The 27,690-nt window shown below is 39.5% G+C and overlaps 2 protein-coding genes across 5 annotated transcripts in view; one reads left to right on the forward strand and one right to left on the reverse strand.

Annotated features, from left to right (window-relative positions):
- Window positions 1–1,908: 1,908 nt before the first annotated feature.
- On the reverse strand, window positions 1,909–18,172 carry NMRK1 (nicotinamide riboside kinase 1). 2 transcript variants are annotated; one of them, XM_050944244.1, is made up of 9 exons: window positions 17,928–18,172; window positions 16,279–16,339; window positions 15,343–15,433; window positions 14,284–14,332; window positions 12,326–12,497; window positions 12,148–12,219; window positions 10,438–10,544; window positions 6,167–6,251; window positions 1,909–3,588 (listed from the first exon to the last, which is right to left on the reverse strand). In XM_050944244.1, exons 2-9 carry the CDS (start codon window positions 16,305–16,307, stop codon window positions 3,585–3,587), a joined length of 609 nt encoding a protein of 202 aa, XP_050800201.1. In that variant the 5' UTR covers window positions 16,308–16,339; window positions 17,928–18,172; the 3' UTR covers window positions 1,909–3,584. The 2 variants fall into 2 exon arrangements, 1 of the variants encoding a protein (XP_050800201.1); XR_007773179.1 differs by lacking the exon at window positions 1,909–3,588 and adding an exon at window positions 7,856–7,946 and having other exon boundaries at window positions 6,169–6,251; window positions 17,928–18,020.
- Window positions 18,173–18,366: 194 nt separating this feature from the next.
- OSTF1 (osteoclast stimulating factor 1) overlaps window positions 18,367–27,690 on the forward strand; it is a 33,153-nt gene continuing 23,829 nt past the window's right edge. The window contains exon 1 of one of the 3 annotated variants that reach the window (XR_007773177.1): window positions 18,367–18,625. Coding sequence is in view for 2 of the 3 variants with exons in the window: in XM_050944236.1 (XP_050800193.1) it covers window positions 18,592–18,625 (34 nt within the window). In the remaining variant the exon portion in view is untranslated. The remainder of the gene's footprint in view (window positions 18,626–27,690) is intronic. The other 2 variants (XM_050944236.1, XM_050944235.1) reach the window with 2 other exon arrangements.

Raw genomic sequence — 27,690 nt, forward strand, 5'->3', positions numbered from 1 at the left:
TCCGACCCCTCCTACCAGCTAGTGAGTGATCGTGAGAAAATGCGAGAAGAGTCAACGGGCTAACCGCGAACTGTCGCGGAGGGAGGTGTCACCCGTCCCCTCTGCGGCCAGGATCCAACCTGCTTCTTCACCGTGTGGCAGACACCGCGGGGGGGGGGGTCGCGTGCACCCCAGTCACTGGGGGGGGGGGTGTTAAGCTGGACTGCAGCCTGGCTACAGCAGCGTCGCTCTCAGTGGCCGGCCTAGCATGGAGCACGGTCCCAGGCAGGGGGAAGCAGGCGACAGCCGGGAAAGGGGCAGTCGTTTGTAACGGAGGGTAGGGGGAAGATGAGTCAGTGGTGGCTATTTTTCCATTGAAAAATATGTTTGAGATGCCGCCATACCTATCTGTAAAGAAATAGGGTACGAGGGAGCAATTTTCCCCTCTCACCCTGAGTGCCCAAGCCCTGGGAAAGAGCTTGGTTGGATAATCTAAGCCCTATACCCAGATCTACAGCCACTCTTTTCTTAACCCGGGTACTACATAATTCTTACAACATTAGTGCTAATAAAAAATTAAATCTGTATTTCAACAACACATACATTGTGATAGGCACTATAACACTATTGGCCTCTGCTCCTTTTTAACTCCCCGGGCAGCCTTGCTGTTAATTGCACTGGAGGGAATCCTGTCCTGGAGCTGCTGAGCCCTAAAGATGGACCATAACACAAAAAAGAAGTAAGAGCAGAGAGTGTGTGAGGAAGGAGTCGTCGTGATTATAATAGGTAGTAATGAGGCAGGCCAGGCACAGCAAAGTCCAGCATCTTGTTCAGATGAAAATAAAATGTCTCTGGCCACTTGTTCTATTTTATATTAACTATTTTTATCACTGTAGGACTTGAGCTCCTGAAATAATACAGCAGAATTGCTACATGTTACACAAATGATAGTAAATGATACACAAATGATGTCTTTTGGGATATTACTATAGCATAGATATATTTAAAAATATATAAGAATATGCAGGGGTACAGAGGTGTCTAAATAAGATCCCTCAGACACAGAAAATCTGAGAATAGAACGCAGATACCCTTATAACTCCAATCTCAGTTAAGGTTATCTAGTTTAGAAAAAATCATCATCTATTGCAGTAGCCCTCAACCTTTCCACACTACTGTACCACTTGCAGGAGTCTGCAATGTCTTGCATATCCCAAGTTTCACCTCACTTAACTACTTGCTTACACAATCAGACCAAGGTGTCACAAAACACTATTACTGAAAAACTGCGTATTCTCATTTTTATCATATAATTATCAAAGCAATATAAATATAAATATTGTTCTTACATTTCGGTTTACAGTATACAGGGCAGTATAAACAAGTCATTTTATGAAGTTTCGCTACTTCTCTGTACAGACTTTGCTAGTTCTTTTTATGTAGCCTGTTGTAAAACTAGGCAAATATCTAGGTGATTTGGTGTACCCACTGAAAGATCTCTGCATACACCCAGGAACATGCATACCCCTGTTAAGAACCACTGATCTATGGTAGAATACATTGCATTTTAAAGATATCTTTAAAATACAGCTCAAATCTATAAATGTATCAAGGATCATTGCTCTTAAGGATTTAAAGTTAACTAACAGGTTATACCCGTTTCTATTTTACCTTCTCCAACCACAGTTAGGAATAGAAACCAAATCTCTAATGTAACAATTGCAGTTTTATCTGTCTTATGGTACAATACTTATACACCAGAAACAGAGATAGAATCCAGGATTTCTGAGCATCAAAAATAAGAAGTTTCTGGCAAGTATCAGCTAGTTTAATACATACTTGCTTTGCTGTCATGTGACTGCACACCTCCCTGCAAAATAAACATTTTTTATATATCTATTTAAAGCCATTTTTTGTTCTTGTAAACCATTTGAGAAAACACAGTTAGGGTATATTTTATTTTTTGTACAAAATTGAGATACAGAAGTTCACATTAGAAAGTATTTCATCTTAAACATATTTCTACATACACTTACACTATGCTTCTGTTTTAGTAGATCACCACAAATATATTTTCTGTTTACTATTAACAGTCTTAATATTGCATTCATGATCAGACAGTCAAGATGGCTACCATATTATAGTCGTCAGGCTAAAAATATCCAAACAAAAACACATTTCTGTGCTACCAAAATTCCTGAAAGTCAACAATTCTAGAACTTTTAGGGCTGGAAGGACCCTGTAGTAGGTTATATGGTTTGCACCTTTGGTTTGAGTAGAATTAAGATATCTAGACCAGGGATATCTGGCACACGAGCTGATTTTCAGCAGCACTCACTGTCCAGGTCCTGGCCACCGGTCCAGGGGGCTCTGCATTATAATTTAATTTTAAATGAAGTTTCTTAAACATTTTTAAAATCTTTCTTACTTTACATACAGCAATAGTTTAGTTATATATTACAGACTTATAGAAAGATCTTCTAAAAATGTTAAAATGTATTACTGGCATGCAAAACCTTAAATTAGACTGATAAACCTTCTGAAAGGTTGCCAACCCCTGATCTAGACAGTCCTCAAAAGATAGTTTGTTTTCAAATAGTTTTAAGTCCTCCCTGTGTGTATTTATATATTTTTATATGACTGGGAAGCTGCTATTATTCCTTAATTGATCTAAACTATATTTTTCTGTTCTCTAATCACATTTATTTTTTCATTTATTTCTAATTAATCATTTATGATTAATGAGAATCTTATTATTTCCTTCTCCTCTTTTGTAGGATCTTTTTTGCATTTGTCATCCAGAATCTTTTACAACTCAAAACCTCTTATTTTCCAGGCTGCACATTTTTCATCAGATGTTAACACATCTGACCCACTACCAACCTCTGTTCTTATCCTACAACTCTTTCTAATAGCTTAGTAGTTGCTCTTCAGATTATCTATATCCTTTCCACAGTGCCCCAAACAATACACAATACTCCAGATGCATTCTAACAAACACCATGTGAAAAAGGAAGAATTTTGTTTCTGGTCTCAAGTGCAATACCTCTATTTACATATTCCCAAAATGGCTTTTGCCTCTTTAACCACATGTCATTTAATACTCATATTTAATATTTTATGAGCTATTACTTCTATTTTCCCTATATTACTAATGTGCAATCACTTTGAATTTGTGATTTTCAATTCCAAAAATATTTTACTTGCATATAAAATTGTACACATAGCGTATACCTACGGAAGTATATTTATGAAATATCCAGGGCTATATTTCCATACATTAAAGTAACTTTCAAATTCCTTATACTACATGATTAAATATTAAATCAGGTTGAGGTTTGTCACAGGATTACAGATGCCACTCTGAGCAAGGCTATCACTTTAAAAATACTGCACTAGTCTACTGGATGACCTATACTATTCATCAATATTTATAAGTCTAACAGAAATAGCAGTCACTACAGTAAAATATGGATTCTATAAACTGGTGTTACTGATGTACATAGAATAGATTGGCAAAGTGATCCATCCAGACACCATAAAATTGACCCTGAATCCCTACTGGAAAGAATCCGAACTTCTCACATGGTTTTGCTGTGACCTGCTCACCTTAAAAAAAATAATAAAAGTAAAGATATCAGTTCACAGATATTAGATGGCATCTACTATGTCTATCACAATTCTTGTCACCCGCCTGAAGCTCAAAATGTTATTCTTTCCCTCTACTGCTCAAATCTTGTCAAACCTCAATTTTTTTTGCTCAAAGTAATATGTTACCACTTTCTCTCAAAAGCTTTCAAATATATCTCTTAACTCTGCAGTTATCCAGCAACTGATCTATCTGTTCCAGATCTGAAGCAGTTGTAAAACAAATGTTTACATTTAGTTTGTATATAATCCACATTAAGATACTAAATGTCTCTCTCATTCATAAGGATATGGAACATATAAACAGTATCATTGACTGTATTTTTAATTATTTTTCACTTAAATTTTTATTTTTCAATTAATGTTAACATGCTTCACTGTGAATAACTAGTATTGGTGATGACCTTCTCTGGCTTCTATGAATGACCTTCTATGAATGCTATGTACTGGCACAAACCATAACCAGGAGATCTTTGGCTGGGGTTTTGCTACCTCATTCCCCCTCTCTCTTGTTTTATATATATATTTAATAGTAAAGATCAGCCACAGCTCTGTACCCAGTTATCTATATCATGTAGTGATGTATTTCAAAATTAAAATTCAAATTTTAATGGATTTTGAGTTACAAAATAAATGTATAGATCTTGCTGATCAGTCTATACATTGACTACACTGCATCAGTATCAAAGAGGTAGTAAAAGCATGGCAGATGTTATACACCAGGGGTTCTCAAACTGGGGGTCGGGACCCCTCAGGGGGTTGTGACGTTATTACATGGAGGGTTGCGAGGTGTCAACCTCCACCCCAAACCCCGCTTTGCCTCCAGCATTTATAATGGTGTTAAATATTAAAAAAAGTGTTTTTAATTTATAAGAGAGAGTCGCACTCAGAGGTTTGCTATGTGAAAGGGGTCACCAGTACAAACGTTTGTGAGCCACTGTTATACACAGTAGGAAGACCAGACTTATGGGATCAACTATTAAGACACAAACTTTGTTTTTTCTTTCAGATAAATATGCACTGATTCTTCCACGAGAGTTCTTTTTAAGAACCAGTGGACACATTCTTTGACAGACTCCTGTTAGCTTACTGCTGCAACTCATTTAATTACTGCTTAATTAACAAAACAAAAAAAAAAAGCTGTGTGTATGCTTCTTAATCTAAATAAAGAAAAGGTGAGTTAACTAAAATTCCCTCTAATGATTGTGAGAATTCAGTAGAGAGAAGAAAATCACCCCAAAACCGCAAACCAAATAGTGTGGAATAGGGGATTAGGAAAACCAGATTTATTATATGTTCTGGTTCTTCAATATTTAAATCATTATTAGAGAGCCTTCCTATTCTCTCTAGTGAATAAATGCACAGGCCTAATTGCTCCACTTAGGAAAAGCAGATGTTTGCGAATCTAGGGAAACATAATAAAAAAGGTTATTCCTAACATACAAGCACCAAAAAGAGTGAGAGCAGAGAAGAGATCTAAAATGATATAGTAACTCAGCCTTTCAGTAGGATCAAAGAACCTGGTCAAAATCCAGCTTAAACAGAGTGCCATAAGGTCTTCGCTGACCAAGCAGCACCAACATAAGCTCAGTTTTTAAAGTTTTACTTTAAAGCCCACCCATAGCAAGTGATTAGTATACTCTATTGCAGGGGTGGGCAAACTACGGCCCACGGGCCAGACTGCCCACAAACTCCCACTGGGGAGCGGGGTCTGGTGCGCGCCAGGTCAGGGGCCACAGCACATGGCTCGGCCCTACTCCAGCACTCCAGCCGGGATGCTGGGTCGGGGGCTGCACCACACAGCTCCCAGAAGCCATGGCATGGCCCCACTCCGGCTCCTATGTGCTCCAATGGCCCCCTTGGCACTCCAAGTGGAGCTGCAGGGGCAGAGCCTGTGGATGGGGCAGTGCACAGAGACGCCTGGCTATGCCTCTGCATAGGAGCCAGAAAAGGGACATGCCACTGCTTCTGGGAGCTGCTTGAGGTAAATGCCACTCGGAGCCTGGACCCCTGAGCCACTCCCCATGCCCCAACCCCTTCCTGAGCCCTGATCCTCTTCCTGTTCTCCAACCTCCTCAGTCCAGGCCCAGAGCACCCTCCTACACCCCAAACTCCTCATCCCCAGGCCCATCCCAGAGCCCACACCTCAACCAGAACCCTCACCCCCTTCTGCACCCCAACCCCAATTTTGTGAGCATTCATGGCCTGCCATACAATTTCTATTCCCCAATGTGGCCCTTAGGCCAAAAAGTTTGCCCACACCTGCTCTATTGGCATACCACAGAAGGGTGAAGGGCTAAGCTAATACTGGTCTACTTGGAATCTATGGTTCCAGAGAGTCCAAGTATTTTAGATCTAAGGTTCAGACCACAGCTACCCTTCTATTTATTTAGCTTTTTGCTTCCTATTTAGACAAAACATAAGAGTTTTGTAACACAGGACATCAAATGCTAGGTATTTACATTATCCCTTAATATTGGCATAGATTTTTGTTAATGAGTTCCCTTATCCTGTTCCAATTTCCCATAAGATGACTTACTTTTTCCATGCTTCTAGCTCCCGCACTATATCATTATAAACATATGAAAAGAGGTCTTCCTCAGATTTTGTTCCATCCAAATAAACTGAGAAAGAAGGGGAGAGAAAAGTGGTCATAATATTAATAATTAAAGTGAACTGTAACTTCCTATACATTTGTATAGGACCCAGCAAAATCCCAAATGGCATCTGTAGGTGCTATCGCAATAGAAAATCAAGAATACTTCCTTTCCTCTCCCAATATCGCTTAAATAGAAGTTCATAAATAGGAGATCAATCCACCCAAAAAATACCAGATTCTTTTTTTAAAATACATAGTCTATAGATGTCCCAAAAGAACAGAAATACTAGTTCTATGGTAAGCTGAGAAATTCAGCAGAAAATTGGGAACAATTACTGCCAGAACTTGTACAGAGAGTTAATGCAAATTAATATTCTTCTGTGGCCCACTATGTATGTAATCTTGAGGACCTCCAGCTAAGTTGTAATAACTCTCCTAATGGGGAGAGGAAACAATGATGAATGTGCTGTAATCGCTAATACTCCGGGTTGTTTAGGTTAAAAATATATATTATATATTTACTTTATTTATTTATTTGAGCGAGGCAAAGACAGATTCTTTGTGCTATGCATGCTCTTTTACTACTTTCCCTATCCCTAAAGGAAATAATGACAAATTTAACAAAACTGTTTTCCCTACCCAACTATAAATATGGATTGGTTGAAGTAGTCCAGGTCTATATTAGAAAAGAATAGATATGTTGGCAGATCCTCCTAGTGTGGATGCACCCTATTCAACTGGCAAAAAAGTGCTTATCCCAGCTTAGCAAGCAGATAAGCCAGGGTTTCTCAAACTGGGGGTCAGGACCCCTCAGGGGGTCACAATGTTATTACATGGGGAGGTCGTGAGCTGTCAGCCTCTACCCCAAACTCCACTTTGCCTCCAGCATTTATAATGGTGTTAAATATATTAAAAAGTATTTTTAATTAATTGCGGGAGGGGTCACACTCAGAGGCTTGCTATGTGAAAGGGGTCACCAATACAAAAAGTTTGAGAACCACTCGGATAAGCTATATCGTCAAAAACACTTGTCAATATAATGGTCTACCTGCAAAAGCCCCACTGTATAGAAACACTGCAAAAAGAAAAATCAAGTCACACCCCCAACTGACATTGCTATCCCAGCAAAAAAAAATTTCTCATGTAGACCTGACTCGAGGAAAAGTTGGATATGGCTCCTTCATTGCAGGACTCACATTTATTCTATTAAAACAAAATAATAAAATCCTTACCAGACAGAATATTTGAGAGATTTTGAGAATGCTGATTTGAGTCTCTCAGCATCCTTCTGCAGCCCCGTTATCTGAAAATGTCAAATTTCAGGCTAAGCAGGGTTTGTTCTGGTCAGTATATGGATGAGACCCCTCTGAGGAACAAGAAACACTCCCACTTCAGCCAGTACAACACTAGGCAATTCCTCAGCATAGCATTAAGAGGGCAAGAGGATCAACAATGAAAGGCTGGGATTGCTGGGGACAATATTGTACACACAGGGTTCCTAAGTTAACAGGGCTTTGGGCACCACTAGCTTCATTTCAAACTGTTGAACCTCATTTTCTCAGATTGCTGAGTAAGAACACATGTTGCAGGTGGTTATTTAATAAATTCTTCCATTTTCTGGAACCCTACATTCATTTTCCTCTTCTGTTTTCCATAAAAGATCCAGATTTCTGGAAATAGTCCAGCATCTTCTAACTACAGAGTGGGGATGTCAGTCTCCCTGGGCAAAAGATACAGGTTTCTACTCAATTTCACAGTTTAAACACATACCACAAGTCCCATAATTCAGCCTCTCACTCAAGAGAAAAGAGCAGCACTCCCAAAAAGTAAACACAAGAAAGCAGATTCTCTAAGGGTTGAAAAACGCTACTATGGACAGAGTAAACTTTTTTTTTTCCACTTTTAAACAACAAGCTTTAGCAAATATAACAGCTACACAGTTTTGTTGTCTTTTTTAATAAAAAAGCAAACATACTTTGATGCAATAAAATGGAATAAACCATTCCCAGAGTAGTTATCAGTGGTACACAGTCATGCCGGAAGGGCATAACAAGTGGGGTCCCGCAGGGATCAGTTCTGGGTCCAGTTCTGTTCAGTATCTTCATTATGATTTAGATAATTGCATAGAGAGCACACTTATAAAATCTGCGGATAATACCAAGGTGGGAGGGGTTGCAAGTGCTTTGGAGGACAGGATTCAAATTCAAAATGATCTGAACAAACTGGAGAAATGTTCTGAAGTAAACAGGATGAAATTCAATAAGGACAAATGCAAAGTACTCCATTTAGGAAGGAACAATCAGTTACACGCATACAAAATGGGAAATGACTGCTTAGGAAGGAGTACTGTGGAAAGGGATCTGGGGTCATCGTGGACCACAAGCTAAATATAAGTCAACAATATAATGCTGTTGCAAAAAAAGTAAACATTATTCTGGGATGTATTAGCAGGATTATTGTAAGCAAGACATGAGAAGTAATTTTTCCACTCTTCTCTGGGCTGATTAGGTCTCAACTGGAGTACTGTGTCCAGTTCTGGGCACTACATTTCACAAAGGATGTGGACAAATTGGAGAGAGTCCACAGAAGAGCAACAAAATGATTAAAGGTCTAGAAAACATGACCTATGAGAGAAGATTGAAAAAACTGGGTTTGTTTAGTCTGGAAAAGAGAAGACTGAGAGGGGACATCACAGTTTTCAAGTACACCTCTAACTCGATATAACGCTGTCCTCGGGAGCCAAAAAGTCTTACCGTGTTATAGGTGAAATCACGTTATATTGAACTTGCTTTGATCCACCGGAGTGTGCAGTACCGCCCCCTGGAGCATTGCTTTACCGTGTTATATCTGAATTTGTGTTATATCAGGTCACCGTTATATCGAGGTAGAGGTGTATGTAAAAGGTTGTTACAAGGAGGAGGAAGAAAAATTGTTCTTAACCTCTGAGGACAGGACAAAAAGCAATGGACTTAAATTGCAGCAAGGGAGGTTTAGGTTGGCGATTAGGAAAAACTTCCTGTCAGGGTGGTTAAGCACTAGAATAAATTGCCTAGGGAGGCTGTGAAGTCTCCATCATTGGAGATTTTTAAGAGAAGATTAGACAAACACCTGTCAGGAATGGTCTAGATAATACTTAGTCCTGCCACAAATGCAGGGGACTGGATTAGATTACCTCTCGAGGTCCCTTCCAGTTCTATGATTTATCTGTAAATTAGTGTTAGGATGGGTTACCTCTAACAGGGCCCCAACTAAAGATTATGTATGACTATATGTCCTATAATCCAGCATAATCCATTTCAAAGTGACCCAAAGGAACAACTCTATTTCTGAGATGATCTTTCAAGGCCTTTTTTTCCCTCCCCCAAGGCAGTTTCTATTCCATCCCCCATCTCATCTCTCACACGCCCACTGATTTTGAAACATGTGCTTCAGCTAATTCACACATTTATTTTGGCACAGTTCATTCTAGTAGAGAGCCTGTAAGAGGCTCTATATACACCCGATACACAGGGCCTTGCACTATCTCTTGCCACGGGGGTGAATTTCACCATTAACCTTTTAGATAAATATAAATCTTTAGTATGATATTGATCAATAAAAGAAAAAAGAATTTAACGCCCGATCATGAACAGTGTTGAGCATGCCATTCAATACAAGATGAAGGTGTTCAGTGCCCATCACCTTGCTGGAAGTGCTCTACATGTTGCAGGATCAGGCTCTAACAGCATTATAAGTTTGGCATTATGCAAACTTCCCTACGTAGCTCCACCAAAGCACCAAAATCCTGACATGTCTCATGCCAGACTGTGTAGTGGCTTATCAATATGTACAATTTGGAGGAATCTATTAAACTTATTCTATCTAAGATCTAAAGCAGGATTATAAACCACATTCTAATGGATCAATCCAATGAGCCATATAACTCCCCAGAATTTTTCTAATTAACCGCACACACACAAACTGGTTTGTCACATGGAGTTTAGGAATCACTAGTGAAGGTGACCAATACATTTTTGTTTATTCTTGTAGCTCACAAAGGTGGGTAATCTCTACAAGATTTTCTAGCATGAAGATCACTCATCTACTAGCAGACAATAAATGCATCTAATACTGCTGCATAAATGCCAAAAAATTTCTGGAAAAATAGAGTGATTTGCAAAAATCACTACTTTTAATAATTTTTATATATTTAAAGATTGTGTATACCATACCGATATTATTTGTATTTTCTTCCATTTCCCTTTTATGTTTCAGATACATAGGCCATACATGTCCATCGAAGTATCCTGGTTGATCTGCCGGTTGATAAACTCTGGTACTACAGAAAAACACATTTGCTTTCCTGTGCAAGTTTGACATTTTTTTTCCTGGTGTGCACTCATATACCCTTCATTGTTTATTTACTAAGAATATCTATCCAAAATACTAAGAGAGGGAGGCTGTGTATCTGCTGGTCACAGCACAGGAGACTCCTTAGTTATAACAGGATTTAGCATATTGCCCACAAGACCCCATCAAATCACCTATTTCTGCCTATCATTTCAACTGCAAAACTGAGTAAGAGCAGATTCTTATTGAAACAGATGTTTCATCTTAATTAAACTTCATTGCATAAGTAAGTTACATAAGAATAGCCAAAATACATTGCAATCACAGATAATATTTTTCACATTGGTCTAAATTCTGAGAAGTGACTAGCAATTTTGGTTGCTCAACTTGCAACACCTGAGAGCACTGGCTCTCAACCTTTCCAGACTACTATTCCCCTTTCAGGAATCTGATTTGTCTTGCGTACCGAAAGTTTCACCTCACTTAAAGACAACTTGGACTTGCTTACAAAAATCAGACATAAAAAAAATAAAAGTGTCACAGCACACTATGACTGAAAAATTGCTTACTTTCTCATTTTTACCATTATAAAATAAACCAACTGGAATATAAATATTGTACTTACATTTCAGTGTATAGTATACAGAGCAGTATAAACAAGTCATTGTCTGTATGAAATTTTAGTTTTTTATGTAGTCTGTTATAAAACTAGGCAAATATCTAGATGAGGTGATGTACCTCCTGGAAGACCTCTGCATTCCCCTGATTGAGAACCACTGCCTTAGAGGGTCTGATTTTCAGAAGTGCTGAGTACCCACCTTTTGATGATTAAACTCCTTTGAGGTCTCTTAAGTTGGGCTCCTAGAAAGAAAGGCACTGAAAATCTACTAGTCACTTTTCAAAACATAGGCCATTATGAATATGGGAATTCTGTAATCAGTGAACCAGAGTCTGACCTTAGCTACACTTGTGTCATTCTAGAATAAAGCCATCAACACCAGATTTGCAACAGTTACTCCACATTTGCAATAGTTACTGAACACAGAAAGGGGCCAGTATCTAACTTAAATAATACACAATGTAAATGCATGTCAACTCTGCCACTGAACAGCATTGTGGTGGCACAGCTTCTTGTAGCTGCAAGAGTAAACACTTTGTTTCTGTTCTCTCTTAAACAATACTTAAGTGCAACTGTACTGTAATTAACCTATATTTTAAGTTCCTTGGGCAAGGAGCTTTTTACTTTGTGTCTGTACATTGGCAGTCTGAACAGTGACTGGTGTCCCCATGCACAACTACAATATGAATGATAAACAAGGGATGGATCTATACATTTGAGGGTTACAGATGCTGTTTGAACATCCCTGGGAACCACACAGGCTCTACCCTCAGGGATGGAATGGTAACAAGGCAAAGCTCACTACCTCAGCAATAGCAAGATCACAAGAAGGGACTGAGGAGAGTCAGCAGACTCTGCTCTGAGTTGTTACAGTTGGTAGATGTGTGAGAACACATTGACATACAGGAACCTTTCTATCTTACGTGTACTAGGGCATGGTGATCTGCAGCGAGCAATAGTTTTAAAACATTACCTCCTTCTCCTCTTGCATTCTTCATATGGAAGGGTCAGAAAATATCTTCTATCCCATACTTCATTAAGAGGCCTAAGATGACAGCATGTTTAGTCATTTTGTTTCCTTATTCACGCCCCCATTTACAGTTTATGTTAATGTGACATTTTAAAGTTATTTGTAAAGTAGCGTTGCTTACTCATAGTTATACAGAAGAAAACCTTCAGCTATTAAAATGTGAACTTCTTCTGTACTTCTCAGATTGACAGGTGTACTCCTTGATTCTGCTGTTGAGACAGAAGAGCCTGTTGGGTTTTTCATCCATGAGCGTATGCTTGTCACCATTTCCTCCATATAAAGGGCATCAAGTACTAGAAAATACATAAAAGGTTAAGTTAACGTGTTTTTGTTTTGGCTTTTAATTTTTGCATTATTTCTGAGTTAAGCAGAAACCCTGTCAAATAGTTTAAGATCTAAATGTAGGTGTTAAGTAAAAGAAGCAGGGTTAATTTAAAAGAAATGGAAATTTAAATGTTAACATTCCCATTTACTACTGGAACCTAAAACAACAGCACTGAATTTGGGCATGTGAAACAGAATGTTCTGCTGATTCACCTAGTTTCATTGTCCAAATTGAGTGAAGTTCAAAAGTTCAACTGAAAGTTACATAGCTGATGAATGTTGGTAATAAACACAGAATTCAAGGTTTAGGCTAATGTTATAAATAGCCAGGTATTAAAGGAAATCTTAGATCAGCTGCAGGATATTAAACTGTAGTTTTATAATTAGAGATGGCCTGATGGCTAGCCTAGAATTTAAAGTTTAGATCCAGATCTCAAATTGCAATTGGACTCATTTTTAGTTATAATCTGCAGTATAGTCCTGAACTCAGTGAGACTTCTTGCATGAGAAAAAGGTTGAAACTTGGATCTGATCATGCTTGATTTAGGATCTGATTCTGGGAGGTGCTAAGCAGCCTTGATTCTCAGTCACTTCACATCAGGAGTTGAGGATGTTACAGGAAGTGCTCAGAATCTCCCAGGACATGTCATGAGGTGCAACTCTACAAAGGGGGAAAACGGAACAACTATTTAAAATTAAATTTCACTATTTGCTAATTGATAACTTTCTATATTACATCTGATTTCATTTAACTGGCCTGTAATCAAAATATAACTACTACTCACTTTAAGGGGGTCAGAATTTCACCTCTGGAATGCAGTTTTCTCTAAGTTACTGTCGAACAAGATATTAATATCTATATTTTAATTATTTGGTTTTAAGGTGCATATTGCTTGTTACGGGCCAGATTCTGATAGTCATGTTGACAACATCCTACACAAGTAGCCCTATTAAGTTAGTGGGGCTACTTGTGAAGCAAGAGGCTACTCGAAATGAGTAAGAGTGACAGAATATGGCCCTAAATGACGAAATAAAAATAAACATTTAACACTGTAAAATGGTATAATTGGCATTAGGTTTGAAATCACAACTACTAATGCTGTTCAGAAGAGTCTTAATATTGACAGGTTAATAAATTGACAAGGTTTCACTGTAAGCAACAGACAGTTGGCTGTGTCATGCACTATAATTTAGAAGACCAAGAATAGAGAGAATAAAGTCTGTTGCAGACAGTTTGTTTAACTAGCCTCTAGAAAAGGAAAGCACTGGATGAAGCAGTTTGGAGACCCATCACCTCAGAACTTTAGATACATGCTGTCACCAGAGGAAATTTCATAATATCCTATGCTAAGTGACAGCTGTTTCTGGAGAAACAGAAAGGGCTAGCTAATTTGCAAAACAAAGATATAAAGTCAGTGATAAATGCAGGAAGTTAAAATATTATTGCTATTCCATAGTAATGGTATTGTGTAATAGTCAAATAAAGGTATACTATATTAAACTGTCCAGTATAATGATGATGAACTTTTAAAATACTGACTTTTTCTGTTAAACATCCTGAAAAAATCCTATATCAAATTACGTTTTCTTTACTTTTTGCCAGACATAACCCACTAACCATTTTTTAAAAACAAAGTAAAACACTGTCCCCACTGATGACTGCATTGATCCAAAAGAAACAGACGCTAAAGTTAATAAACTACAGCTCACATTTCAATACATAATGTTCACAAGCAGTATACCCAATTTACTAACCATCATATTGCTTAAATCCATGTTCATCTATCTCTACTTCCGATTCTGGCTAGAGAGAAAAAAACAGGCAGTTATTAGGTCAAAAGGCAATAGTAACCCTATTACTCTGAATTCACTTGTGTAGTATTCATGGTGGAGATGTATAGAAGGCTGGAAGGCCAGTGTGAATGGCTTAGGCGGAAGGGTTGCGAGGATATGAAGCAGAAAATGTAACACAGGCGGGGGGAGAAACAGGAAGCCAAAGCAGCATGTAGAGTAGGGGAAGACAGTAGTAGAATATTCAGTGTTTTTCATAAAACAGTGGATTGCAACATAGCAGGAGTGTTGCCCACCCCCGCCCCCCCGAAACTTAATCTTGATGTATCACTAGGGTCCCCCAAAATTACTCTTCAAATAAAATATAATTTTTCCCACGTCCCCCTGAAATAGTACTATCCAGGTAAAATTATTTACTAATCTACTGAAATTGATATTGATAATATATTACATATCATATAAACACAAGCATCTCTGGATTTTAATATTAACTTCTGAATAAACTACTCTTTCATTCGAGAACAATAACCACATCAGGAACAAGAACAGGCCCTTCTCACTCATATAGATACAGAAACAGTTATGCTTTTGCATTTTTTAAGATATGAAACAAAAACAAGCAACAATATTTAATTTTTTGTTGCTATTTTGTTTCTATTTGTTGTTTTCTATCTAGAGTTAAAAACCTACAAAAATAATTTTAATTGCAGTAGCATGACACATTCCCTGAAATGCATCTGTTTCTCTACTCACCTTTAAATATAAATATCAGAGGATGCAGTGAGATGATTATTCTGTTGGTCATATTCCTAATCTTTTTTGGCAACTGAAAGCTTTAACATTATTATAGCATTCTTAATTGTATTTTCCTCTTTTCCAGATAACAATTTATATTGACTCCATAAACAGGATTCATTTTAAATTGTCACATACTAGTAGATCAAGAAAAAATAATATAGTGTTGCAGGAACTACATTTAAAGTCTACTTTTATGTATGAAGTCATTCCATCAACTCGGGTTACCTTAAAGAAGTCATCTTGAGCAAGTATACTGCAGTTTGGAAGCTGTTTCCTAAGTCGTTTTGCCAGTGTTGTTTTCCCCCCATTTGTCACTCTGACTTTGAAAATGGAATAAACAATGTGTCAGGACAAAAATAATGCATAACATAGGAGTGCAATGTGCACTAGCAAAAAGACAATTACAAAAAGTTAATTTTATTCAGAATAATTTGCAGTTTCCTAACATTTGTTTGGAAAATACTTAGTCCTGCCAAGAGTACAGGGGACTGAACTAGATGACCTCTTCTGGTTCCTTTCAGTCCTACAATTCTATGATTTTATCATTTAACTCATTTTAGTCAGCTTATATGACAACGAAAAAGAGGAAGACTAGCGTTGATGTCTGAAAGGGTCAGTCTATGGTGGAGGGTGGAAAAAGTTATAAAAAATTAAACCAGTGGCATAGCTAGCAGTGGAAATTTTGGTGGGCCCTGACTTTCAGCTGGATCTGCAATGACAGACTGTACTAGCTCAGCTTCTCCCCTAATGCCACGCCCTCTTCCTGGCCCTGGTACCCCCAGACACAAGGCTTCACCTGCCAAGCTGGGCACGCATATGGAGCGGCTCAGAAAAATGGCATGGCAGAGCTCGGGGAGCTCTGAAGGGCAGGTGCATAGATCCATCTGGATTTCAGGTGCGAGTGATGCTCCGGGGCACTGAGGCAGCACTATACCCCTGCTCAGATTTGGGTGGGCCTGGATGCTAATTGCCCATCCAAGCCCATCTGTGGCTACTCCCCTGAATTAAATACAATTGACAATATAATATTAAGCTTAAGTTTTTATTTACTTAAAAAAAAAAAGAGCTATATTCACACTCAGGGATTGTTAGATCACAATATGGAGTTTGAGGCAATCTTACAATTTTGTTTTAACAGAGACTGAATTTGTTTGCACTTACCCGCCAAGTCCAATGACTAACACCTTCATAATTTGTGTTCTATCCAGTTCCCTTCTTTCCACTGTTTAAAATAAGAACAATGAACAAACCTTTTGGACAATGACAAAAATCAGCTGCTACACAGGAAAATACCAATTACCACAAAAAGACTTCTAAAGGTTTTCAACTTTTACCATGTCTATTCAGCTGTCTTCACAGTCTTACTAGGAGGGCTCCTTTAAGATCCAACCTGCAATTGCTTACTACCAAGCATAGTTTTTATTATCATGAGCAGTTCCATTGCAGAAAACAGGACTACTTAGCACAATAGTAAAGTGTTTGCAGATTGGGCCCTTGAAAGTAACCTAGGGAAGAGGGAGAAAATGAGTTTGTGTCCTGTTTTCTTTCAAAGTTTCTTCTGGAAACTTCCTTTTCTGCTTTTATTTTAACATTACAGTATCACAAATCTCAGATCTTGTCTTTCCAATTTTTTGAAGGATTTTTTTGGACACTGAGAAATGTTCCTTGGGCACTGTAACACTTTGGGGGGTTCACCCAGACCAAATTCTTCCATCAACCTAGCTACCACTTCTTGGGAAGGTGGATTACTTATGCCGACAGGAGGAGGTCCAATCTACACAGAAGCACTGCAGTAATGCAGCCACGCACTGTAGCATTTTAAGTGTAGACAAGCCCTTAGCAAATGACAAATATTTTATAATAAAGATCAATAAAGGCTTTTCAGTGCTGGTAAACTTTGACTCAAAAAGAAACACTCGTTGACAAGTCAGATACCATCTACACATCTGAAGAACTTAGAACTCATTAATTTATGTCACTGTCTGTATCAAATATAGTCACAATTTAAGGGAAGGATTCCAGAGTAAATAAAAGCAGGCAACTTTATTTGTGTATGCATGAAAAATAAAGAAAAGTGGAAACCAAGAGTGGGTAGTAAAATATTTTGTTTGCAGTGTAATTGTAGCCATGTTGGTCACAGGATATCAGAGACACAAGATTGGTGAGGTAGTATCTTCTATTGGCCCAACTTTTGTTAGTGAGTCAAATTTTTGAGATAGAGCTCTGTGTAAACTTCAACGCTTGTCTCTTTCACCAAGAGAAGTAGGACAAATTAAAAAAAATTACAAATATACCATCTTATTGCATGCAGATCGTAAAGTTATCATCAAGCTTACCATGAGCAGCCTACAATGCCAAACATTAAGGCACCAATCCTCCCAACACAGATGTACTGAATTAGTACTTTAATTCTGCATTTCCTAATTTTTCAACTGCTATTTTTAATTATGCCACTTCAAAGTACTGGTATATCCGTAAAGAATTTGCACAAATGACTTGAAGTAGCACAGTTACAAATCACAGATCACACACACGTGTAAGGAAATGCACAGAAAAACAAGGTTCCGAGAGAATTTTCAACTTTATCTGCCAATTTGGCAGCAGTGTCCACCTGCAACAGTCACGAGCCGGTGCGTGATTCCATTCACTGACGTAAGGACAGTATGCGCAAATATACCTTACTACAAAGTACGTAACAAGTGCAATTGAATTAAGCGAACAGCACTGCTGGAGCCGCGGCTCGGATTTCACGCGATGTTAGGGTGTGTAGATGGCTCCGTGGCGCTATGGTCCAAGGCGACCCGCGTTACCTGAGCTGCCGAGGCCTCTGTCGCTGCTTCCCCAGGCCGGTGGAGTGCACTGCGAGGCTATACAGCGAAAGCACCGATTGTTCAGCCAGGTCACTCGTTCCCCCCTCCACGGCCCGACGCACCGCGGAACCCTACCCGCCAGCGCGTATGCACCGCCCGCACAGAGCCTACACCGTACCCCGGGGGACAAGCGCTCAGGCGCCCCCGCGCGCGGAGACAGGCAGCAGCTGGCTCGCCTCCGCTTGGCTCAGCCCGCCCCATCCTGCCCCATCGACTGTCGGGATTGGCCGGCTCCGGCTCCAGCGCTCAGCCAGCGCCCGGCCCACGCCAGGGTCGGAGAGGGGAGCGGCCTGCCTGGCGCCACGCGCGCGGAGATTGGTTGCCTCGCGCTCCCGGGTCCGCCCCGCTGTGCGCCTGGTCGCGCAGCCGCCCCTAGAGGGAGCAGCGCCCAGGGCCGCGCTCGCTGCTCCTCTGTCTCCTCTCACTTCCTCATCGAGCCTCGGGGACTCGCTGCTGGGACAGGCGCCGCCGCTCAGCTTTGAGCCCCGCGCCCGCTGCAGAGGAGGGGCTGCGCCGCCGGGCAGCAGCACGGACCGGCCAAGGGCAGTTTGCGGGGAGGCGAAGGAAGGGGTTTCCCGGCTCTGCACTAAGCCAAGCCGCCGCGATGTCCAAGCCGCCACCTAAACCAGCCAAACCAGGTAAGGGAGCGGCCCGTCGCCGCGCGCCTCCTACCCAGGAACAGCAGCCGCCTTGCACCCCGCCAGTACTTGCATTACACGGGGTGCAAGGCGGAGCTCGAAGTTCGTGCTCGGTGCTAGACACGGAGCTGGGCTCTGACACGTGGGCGATGTTTTTCTTGTTCCCTTTTTATTTGTCCGGTGCAGGGCCGCCTTTGCGATGGGCTGAAGAGGGGGTGGGATGGGGACGCTGCTCGGGCTGGCAGAGCGCCAGAGTGGTTATGGCTCCAGAGCGAGGGGCTTCCTTTTTATCTGGGACGCGGCTCGGGCTGTCACTGTCAGAGCGCACTTGCTACTGGCCGAGGAGAAGTAGGAAGTGAGCTGAGCTAGTCCTGGTGAGAGGAGGAAGAAGCAGAAGCAAATGCAATTAGTAGTGCTCTGGAGATCATTTTAGCGAACTCGGTGCTGCACTACAGTTGCGGAAGGACGGAAACAAGCCTCGGTTAAAATGCTCTTCTAAGGCCGCTTGCTGAAGAATCTGCAACATATGCACGGAGCATTATTCTGCAATTAAGGCGTGTCAGGCTAGAAAGTTGAAGTTGATTGTCACTGGGGTGCCTCCACGTGGGAAGAGGTGTCCTAACAAGCACCCGCCTTGGGAGCAGATTTCCTTACTTGCGATAGCATTCTGTGATTTAATACTTGGTATAAATCTGAGACTTGTGCCTAAAAAACAAGATTTTTTTCAGTCATCATTACAAAGAAGGCATTACAGTTGTGACAGTAACTGATGAAAGGTCAGAGAAGGATTTGTGAACTCTCAAGGCTTGATTAGTAAAAGTGTGTTGAAATTGCCAAAGCACAGAAGACTGTCTTCTTCCAAAGCCTGAAAACACAGTTTGTCCTCTGTTGAATGGAGCCCCGGATAAGGATCCAGGGCTCCATAGGAGGTATGATTTATTGGGATCAAATGACTTTTAAGGTGCTTAGAGTTGTCACCCTTAAACTACTGAATTTTCTGTCATTTGCAAATATGTGACAATATCCTGTTGCTTAAATTTCCGTTTAAGAAAAGATGCTATCAAGATGATTCAGTGCTTAATTTGTAATAAAAGAAGTGCCAAGGCCTGAGCTTTTTTGTTTCTTTCATAACTGACATAGTAAATGCAGAGGTGCCAGGATTTTGAACTGCCAATCCTAGAAGTGCCCAGGGTTAGCTCTGACACAAATTAAGCATTGATTAGATCCTAAATCTAGTTCCCTGTTAAGTAGGGAATGGTCTATTTCCATTTTAAAAAATGCTAACACTTTACTAGTTCTTGTATTTTCTAAAATAAGTGTGTGAAGTAATCGAGGGTTTTATATATGCTACAGATCTTTTTCCCCTTTTTAGACTTTGAATTAAAAATGGTATTTTATCTGTCATGTAACTTTCTTTAAAAAAGAGGAAGAAATTAACTACACCAGTCTGGATGCTTACGCAAAGGAAAGTTATCTGGTGACTTAAAATTCTTGATAGCATCTCTTTTAAAAAGAGAAATTGAAAGCTATAATACATGCTGAGTTTACTCAAGGAAGTAAATTATTTAATTATAAACACGCACATTTTGTGAAGGAATACATATTTACCAACGGAATCATGGTTAATGAGCCACCATCAGTTTTAGTTCTGTTAAAATTAATAACAAAATTGTCATTGGAACTTAGAAATTGCCATATTGGATCAGACCTATGATGTATCTAGTCTAGTATCCTGTCAATTTTCAGGAAAGTGCTTGAAATTCACAGAAGACCGAGGTGGGATAATCTGCCCCCATGAATGTCTCATCCTATTCCATAATAGGTGGAGGGTGGTTAAGCCCTCAAACATGAGGTTTTCTATCCCTTCCAATAATCTTTTTAACATTAACTGTCAAAACTTGGGATATTGCTATCTATACAAGTGTCCAGACCCTCTTTGATTTTTGTGAAATTATTGGTCTCCATGATACATTAGAACTCACTGCCACAGGGTAACACTTTTTCAACCAAAGCTATTTCCTTTATCAGTTTTGACTTTGCCGCTTCTCAGTTTCATTGAATATCCCCTTGTTCTTGTGTTTGGAGACCAGGAGAACAGAAGCTTCACCTGTTTATCTGAATGGAAGAAGGAAGGGCCTCTGGGCAGGACATGACCCTTAACCCTTACACAAATTTAATCTAACTAAACTCTCAAGTAAGGACCAGTTTCCTGAATAATGTAGTTGGAATAGCTAACATCCTTATTTAGATGTTACAAAGTTTGTTTTAAAAATCTGGTATAGTTTTTTTCAATGACCAGAAAATTCCATATTAAGTGCTGTATTTTGGGGTAGAATATACTGTATTTTTAACAGATAAGAGGTTGAATCCCTATTTTAAGTGCAGAACTCAACTCCAAAGTAATTGTGGAGCTGTGTCTGGTGCCTCTAATAAAATTACCACGTGGTCAGTAAAATATTTTTCATCTTCAATATCTTGGCCACTTACTGTATTTCTTGAAATACTTAAAGTACTTAGTTGATATGGTTGACTAAATAGCCAATTTTTAAAAGTAACTTATTTGCATTTGACTGTTTAAAGTCACACAAGCAAAACCCCTTGTAGGACCTGAAAATGGACATTCCCGTATCAAACTATTGCCCCCACAATGAACACACACCACCCATTAGGTATATAAATATTATTCATGCCTTTATCACCTCTTGGCTGGACTGTAGCAATACAAATATACCTGGGCATGCTGGCCAGCCCCAGCCAGCCTGGGTCAGGGTACAACGCCAGGAATGGCAGGAGAGGATCTGAGAGCAGAGCATGGCCCGGGCCACAACAGCTGCTTGGGGAGGCAGAGCCTCCCCTAGCCTATGATACTCGCCACCCATGGGGGACAGTTTTGCACATCTGGCACAGTGGAACTCAACGATAAGAATAAAGCTTGTCTGGATGGGAGACGGAACTTTCTCTAGGACTTGTCCAAAAATCAAGGAACATAACTCCTCCAGGATGTAAGGGCCATTACAGACCTCACTTGTTTCCATTCCAAGTGTAAGACCCATTTCTTTGACCTTGTCTTCTCTAACAAACACATAGCAACAGCTATATTTAAAGAAGAAATAAATTAAAAAAAAAAAAAAAAACTCCAAGCAAGAACAGCACAAAAAGCCCTACCAAAACAAGACACACCACACACTTCTCTCTTTGGGGAGAGGAGGAGAGAACAAATGTGACAGATGTATATTCACATTGCTTACTGCACTATGGAAGGCAGTCAGATGATGTGGTGATGAGCACAGTAAAGAATAGAAAATAAAAATCAGCTGGGCATTTAAATGCCAAGTTTCAGCCTGTGACTGATGTTGCCCGTCCTTGCTGAATGCTAAGTCCCTTTGAAAATGAGGCTTAAAGAAAATGCTGATAGAACTATCACTGTTTGTCTTCCTGTAAAAGATTATAGCTGAGTAAAATTCAGAGGATTCCCAGTAGGGTTGACTCAGTTTTTAGACCCAAGTGTGTATGGGTAATCTTCTAATTTACCAGACAGGTTAGTTAGAATTTCTTTCTTAAAGAAGGTTTTTCAATGAGTTTGTAATCTGTAGACCTATATGTACAGATAAATTATAAACTAGATTACCTCTCAGATACTTTCTAAAGGGATATTTAGAGTTTTTTTAATTGACTGAACATTTCTAAACTTCTTAATTCTTGAGAGAATGCCTTGTGCACACATAGTTTTCACAGCAATAACTTGGCAGGCCATTTCAGGGGGAGGCTGTCGGTCTTTTTTTAAATGTATTAAGAAGCCATTTTTATATGAAGGCTGTATTGTGCTTTTCATCCTGATAAGGCTACTTGTATTAGCCTATAATACTATCAATGTCCTATGAATCTTTGTTTTGTGGTTCTAAATGTTCTGAAAGGTACCCACTCTTACAAAGAAGTAGACATATAAAGCTATGAGGACCATATCCAGAAGTATAATTTCCTTGGCAATGGGATACTCTGTAGCAGTTGTTCTTCCCATGGAGCACCTCCTGGTGGTGGTTGGTCACACTGTGCTGGTCTTTCTTGTTCAGAGCTGCTAGGTGTTCAGTCTGTAAAACCAGGCATGCATAAGGAGTAGCAAGTCTAGCTACCTCTACTATGGGCTGTTACTACATAAGTGAAGTGGAAAAGAAAACAGGAGCTGTCTTCAGGTATTGGGGCCATCACCAGCAGAGGAATGTCCAGAAAAGCAGAGCAGAAAGAAGAGACAGACCAGGTGGCAGAGAAGTATTTCTAGTAGTAGATAGAAATTGAACAGATGGGAGGAAGAAATAGTTGATCGGCCTTTCTTTTTAGAAAGAAAGAAAAATCACAGTGAAGATATCTAAAAATATGTAAGCACTCTCCTAATATCTGTGTTGCATATCTGCAACAACTGTAGTTGACACAGGAATGTTATGATTGCAAATTGGACGGGGACTGAACCATGAGATAATCTATTAAGAATTAGGAAAAAAGTTTGAGAACTCTGGGGAAGAGGGGGGGCAAATGAAGATTACTTTAAAAAAAGAATCCTAAACAAATTTTGCTTAACATCTGAAAATTTAGTATTGGACAACAGCTGTACGTATTTAGTAATCCTGTCACAATCTATTATAACTTCATTTGGCATGTAAAATCTGATGCTGCGTCCCTCCACCCAATCACCTCCGACTTCATGTTTGGGCAACTACAGTCTTTGGGAAATCATATAACATGTTTTTCAGCTGGTTAAGCTGAGAACCTGGTTCTTGGGTCAGTGGAAAAAGTGTTTCCTGAACAAGGGATTGCTGTATTTATTTTCTTTTATCCCGTGAAAACTTTGCTCTCTACCCTGTATGTGCTAGGAAGCAAGATTAGTACAATGTGCCCTATTCCAGATATGTCTGTTCTTGGCAATTCAAATGAGGTAAATGAGAGTAAGATGAAAATTTCAGTTATTCAATAGTTAACACTATGCAAGTGTTGGATCCTCCTTTTTCTTTCAGCTGCTCCATTCTATCCTCAAAACACATGGCCCTTTTCAGAGTTTACTATTTAATTTTGTGTGTTGAGGATATTAATCCTATTTACAAAAATTGCAAACCTGACAAATTGAATTGCCATTGCCAGCTGTGCTCTTGGACTGTGCACTATGTCCAGTGGTGTTTCTGAATGAGAATAATACAGGCAGTCCTTGATTTTGACATTCAACTTACTACGAATGGCACTTAGGACGTTTCTGAATTGACCCATGACAGTTTGTTTCAACATTACAATGCTCTGTCCTGCAATGGAGTGTATTGCAGTTCCGAGTTACGACATTTCGACATACGACGCAATTTTCAGGAACGAATTGTGTCGTTAAGTCAAGGACTGCCTGGACATAGATCTGTGGCAGACTTCTTGGAGTGTGCTATTAACAGCTAAAAATGCATTACTTCTACATCCTCCAGATTAAATAATTTCTTTTGTTTAAATTACATAGTCACATAGGTGCACAGAGCACTTCTCAGAGAAGAGGCCCTGCCCCAAGAACCTTACAGTTTAAAATGAGATATTGGATAGGGAAGAGGGATGGCTAGAGGAAAACCGAGGTATACAGAATAAGGTTATGCGGTCATTTGTGGTGTAACATATGCATAGGGTTAGTTCCTATTTTTGACAACTTTTATAAGTGTTAGTTGTTTTAATGCAGCCACTAATAGGTCTTCACACTTGCAAACAGGATTTTAAAATGTCAGTAGTAAAACTGATAAGGTTCTTGTTAATTTCATGGTTGAGCTAAGAAAAACTGAAGAAAAGGCACTGGATCAGTCTCATTCCCCAGAAGAGAACACTGCATACATTCGTACTTGGGAAGTCTTTGGAACCAGAGGAATGTTGGGTTTTTTTGTTTTTTAAACAAATGCTTACATTCTGGATTCACTGATCGTTTAGGCCCCCTTGTTAGCCAAATAAAACTTTCTGCTAGCCAGACATGACTAAGAAAGTGGATTTAAGGAGTACTGTATTGCTGGGGGGTTTTTTGTTTTAACACACCCCACACACACACCCCACACACCACCACCACCACCACCTTTATTATATTGAGCAGCTTACATAGGAAATACAAACTGTTATTTCCGGCCCCAGTCTGGACAGTCATTGCACTGGATGGACTGCTGTCCCTCTGCAGAGCCCAGCTCCATGTAAGTGCAGTAGTCTGCTTACATACCACAGATTGCAGGATCAAGACCTCTGTGAATAAATGAAGTTCCCAATATTAAACAGTGGGACACCTGAACTTCACTTGTAAAGTTATTTGCAAGTAAATCTTATGTTAAATAACTTTTCATACCTTTTCCTTGATGATATCCCAATACTGTTTGTTTTTGAAACAACTGTTAAATGCTCCTGGCACCTACATTATTTTAGGTGCTGATTGATACAGTATTACTGTAGCTAAGGTGCTCTAAATAGGCCACCATTAGCAAATAGATATGCATGGCATATCATCACGGTCCTGCCATGAGGGCAGGGGACTGGACTCGATGACCTCTCGAGGTCCCTTCCAGTCCTAGAGTCTATGAGTCTATGAGTCTATGGCCTTCCATTTTGCAAGTTTATCTACATTTAATCAATCTGTTCAATAGAATACTCATCCAGACCTATGCATTCAGTGGGACTTCTTGCATTCATAAGTCTTTGAAGCATCAGGATATTAAATATCCTGCATTAAATACTGTGATGGATGCATTAGAAATACCTATGCTAGACCTTGGTAGCTTTGCTAGGGCTAACAAATTAATTTCCCTGAAGTAGTTCCAATGAAAAATTTCAAGCAGTTGATTTTTGTCAGTTCTTAATAGTGAACCTTTAAAATCCACAAAGAAGAAGAACTATTTTGCATGAGTCTAGTGGTGAGAGAAATGAGACAAGTGATACCCAAGATCACTTGATATAGAACAAGCATGTTCTGTATAAAATTCTCCAAATGGCCTTACCACTGCATCTTAATTCTGATTTGCAACATCTCCGCTGTACTAGTTCTGGACCTGAGAGATTCATGAGTTCAGATTGCACAAAGTGGGAATATTAACAGGGCATCGGCACAAAGTGGGAATATTAACAGGGTGGCTAAAAATCAATTATTTAAAAAAAAAATCAAAACAGATTTTTTACACTTTCTGGATTTTTTTGATCAAATTTTTGAGGGGAAAAAACCTATCTTAATTAAAACTCAAAGATATCTCATCATGGAATAGGACTTATAAATTCTAATTCTATAGTATCAGACAATATATTCTTGTGATGTTTAAGAAAAGTTTTGTAAATGAGTTTCAATAGTTCATGGATTAGGGACCCAATTTTATGGGGTTCCAGGGGCTTCTGTATAGATTACTTAGGTTTATCTTTCCATCTACCTAATGGGACTCAGTGCCCAATCTAGAACAGTGGTCCCCAATGTGGTGCCCACGGGCACCATGGTGCCAGCCGGGGCATTTATGTGCGCCACCCAGTGCCCAGCCGAGGACCTGCCAGGGACAGAGAACTCTGGCTGCGGGCACGGTGTTCTCTGTTCCCGGCAGGTGCGGGGCTTGCCTAGTTCCCAGCAGGGGAGAGAAGCTGCGGCCCCACGCCTGCCAGGGACAGAGAACTCTGGGGCTGCAGGCACTGATGTTCTTGGTCCCCGGTAGGTGCGGGGCCCACCTACTGCCCAGCAGAGAAGAGAATCTGGGGCCCTGCGCCTGCTGGGGACAGAGTACTCCAGGGCTGCGGGCACGGTGTTCTCTGTCCTCGCGGCTTTTCTCCAGTTTCTCTCTGAATTCATATATTATGTAATATTAAATATGTTTTTTTTGTATTATTTAATGTACAAATACAAAATAAGCCTTGAAAAATTGTTGGCGCCCGCCACGCTCTTCTGAAAACATGAATGTGCTACTGGTTACAAAAAGGTTGGGGACCACTGGTCTAGAAGATACCATCAGAGATGTTTAGTTTTGCAGTTCTCAAACTGGATTTGTGTCTCCAGAGATAACAGCAAAAGTGTTTTTAAATAAATAAATAATATATAGAGGTGAGAAATGACAGACCTCAACCCTGTTGTCTCTCTGCAAATTTGTGTACACAGAGTCAACCCCTTACTTCACTCTAAAAGTGCAAAGTTTCAAAAAGTTCAATGACTAGAAAATCATTGGAGGCGGAATAGACCTGGGCAAGGAGAAGAAGTGTGGAGATAAATGTGAGAAGGGGGAGACAGGCAGTAGAAACAAAAGTGAAACTGTTTGAGCAGCATATTCCAGAAGTCTTGAGGTCTTTCTGAGTGTAGCCTTCATTGATTTGACATCTACCATACCATTCTCTCATTAGACGGGAAAACCTATAGTGGCAGCAGGCTGTAAAAGAGACCCAGTTTGGGAATAAGAACCATTCAAGAAATTTGTTTGCAGATCTTTTAAGAAAGTCACACCAGTGAACTGGTAGAAGTCACTTAAGCACTTGGATTCAGAGACTGTTGAAGTGATAATCTCACTTTTAACAGCAGTAGCTTCTTCTGCCAGTGCGAAAATGAAGGTGAAGATGACTGATTTAGCTGCAGAAGCCAGTATTTTAAGTTTCTCATGTTGACCTGTCTGACAGTTGATTTAATTTTTTTAATTTCATTTAACTATTTTAGTTAACAATTTTAACAGAAACAAACCTGATTTTAAAAAACTTGAATGTTTAATAAATTCAAAAAATAAGTTAAAAAAATTCTAAAATTCATATGCTTGTTTTGTTAAAATATAATATGTTTGCTGTTGAAGAAAAAAATCCAGAATACATAACGTTGTTTTAGTTAAATAAAATTATTTAAATGTTTGTCTGGTGATGTTCTTCTTCTAATACAGCCTGGCAAATGCCTACAAATATTTAATGATTAATCTGTTGAATTGGAGATAGTTCACTTCCCAATGACTTCATAAATATCTGCTTCAATTACCTTTGGTAAATGAAATAACAAAACAGTCATTCATTTTCTGATATAGCTGTAAAACTAATCGGAAAAGTTTTCAAAATAAATCACTTTAAATATATATAGT

The sequence above is a fragment of the Gopherus flavomarginatus genome, chromosome 3 (genome assembly GCF_025201925.1).
Source record: "Gopherus flavomarginatus isolate rGopFla2 chromosome 3, rGopFla2.mat.asm, whole genome shotgun sequence".
Taxonomy (NCBI): Eukaryota; Metazoa; Chordata; order Testudines; family Testudinidae; genus Gopherus; species Gopherus flavomarginatus.

Excerpts from the sequence above, each read along its gene's own strand:
- NMRK1 (XM_050944244.1), bottom strand. The coding sequence starts at position 16,307 with ATGAAGGTGTTAGTCATTGGACTTGGCGG. Across the intron at positions 14,333-15,342 it reads CTCAAGATGACTTCTTTAAG|CCAGAATCGGAAGTAGAGAT; the intron begins GTAACCCGAGTT and ends TTTTCTCTCTAG. Across the intron at positions 6,252-10,437 it reads AGAAAATACAAATAATATCG|TTTATTTGGATGGAACAAAA; the intron begins GTATGGTATACA and ends CTTCTTTCTCAG.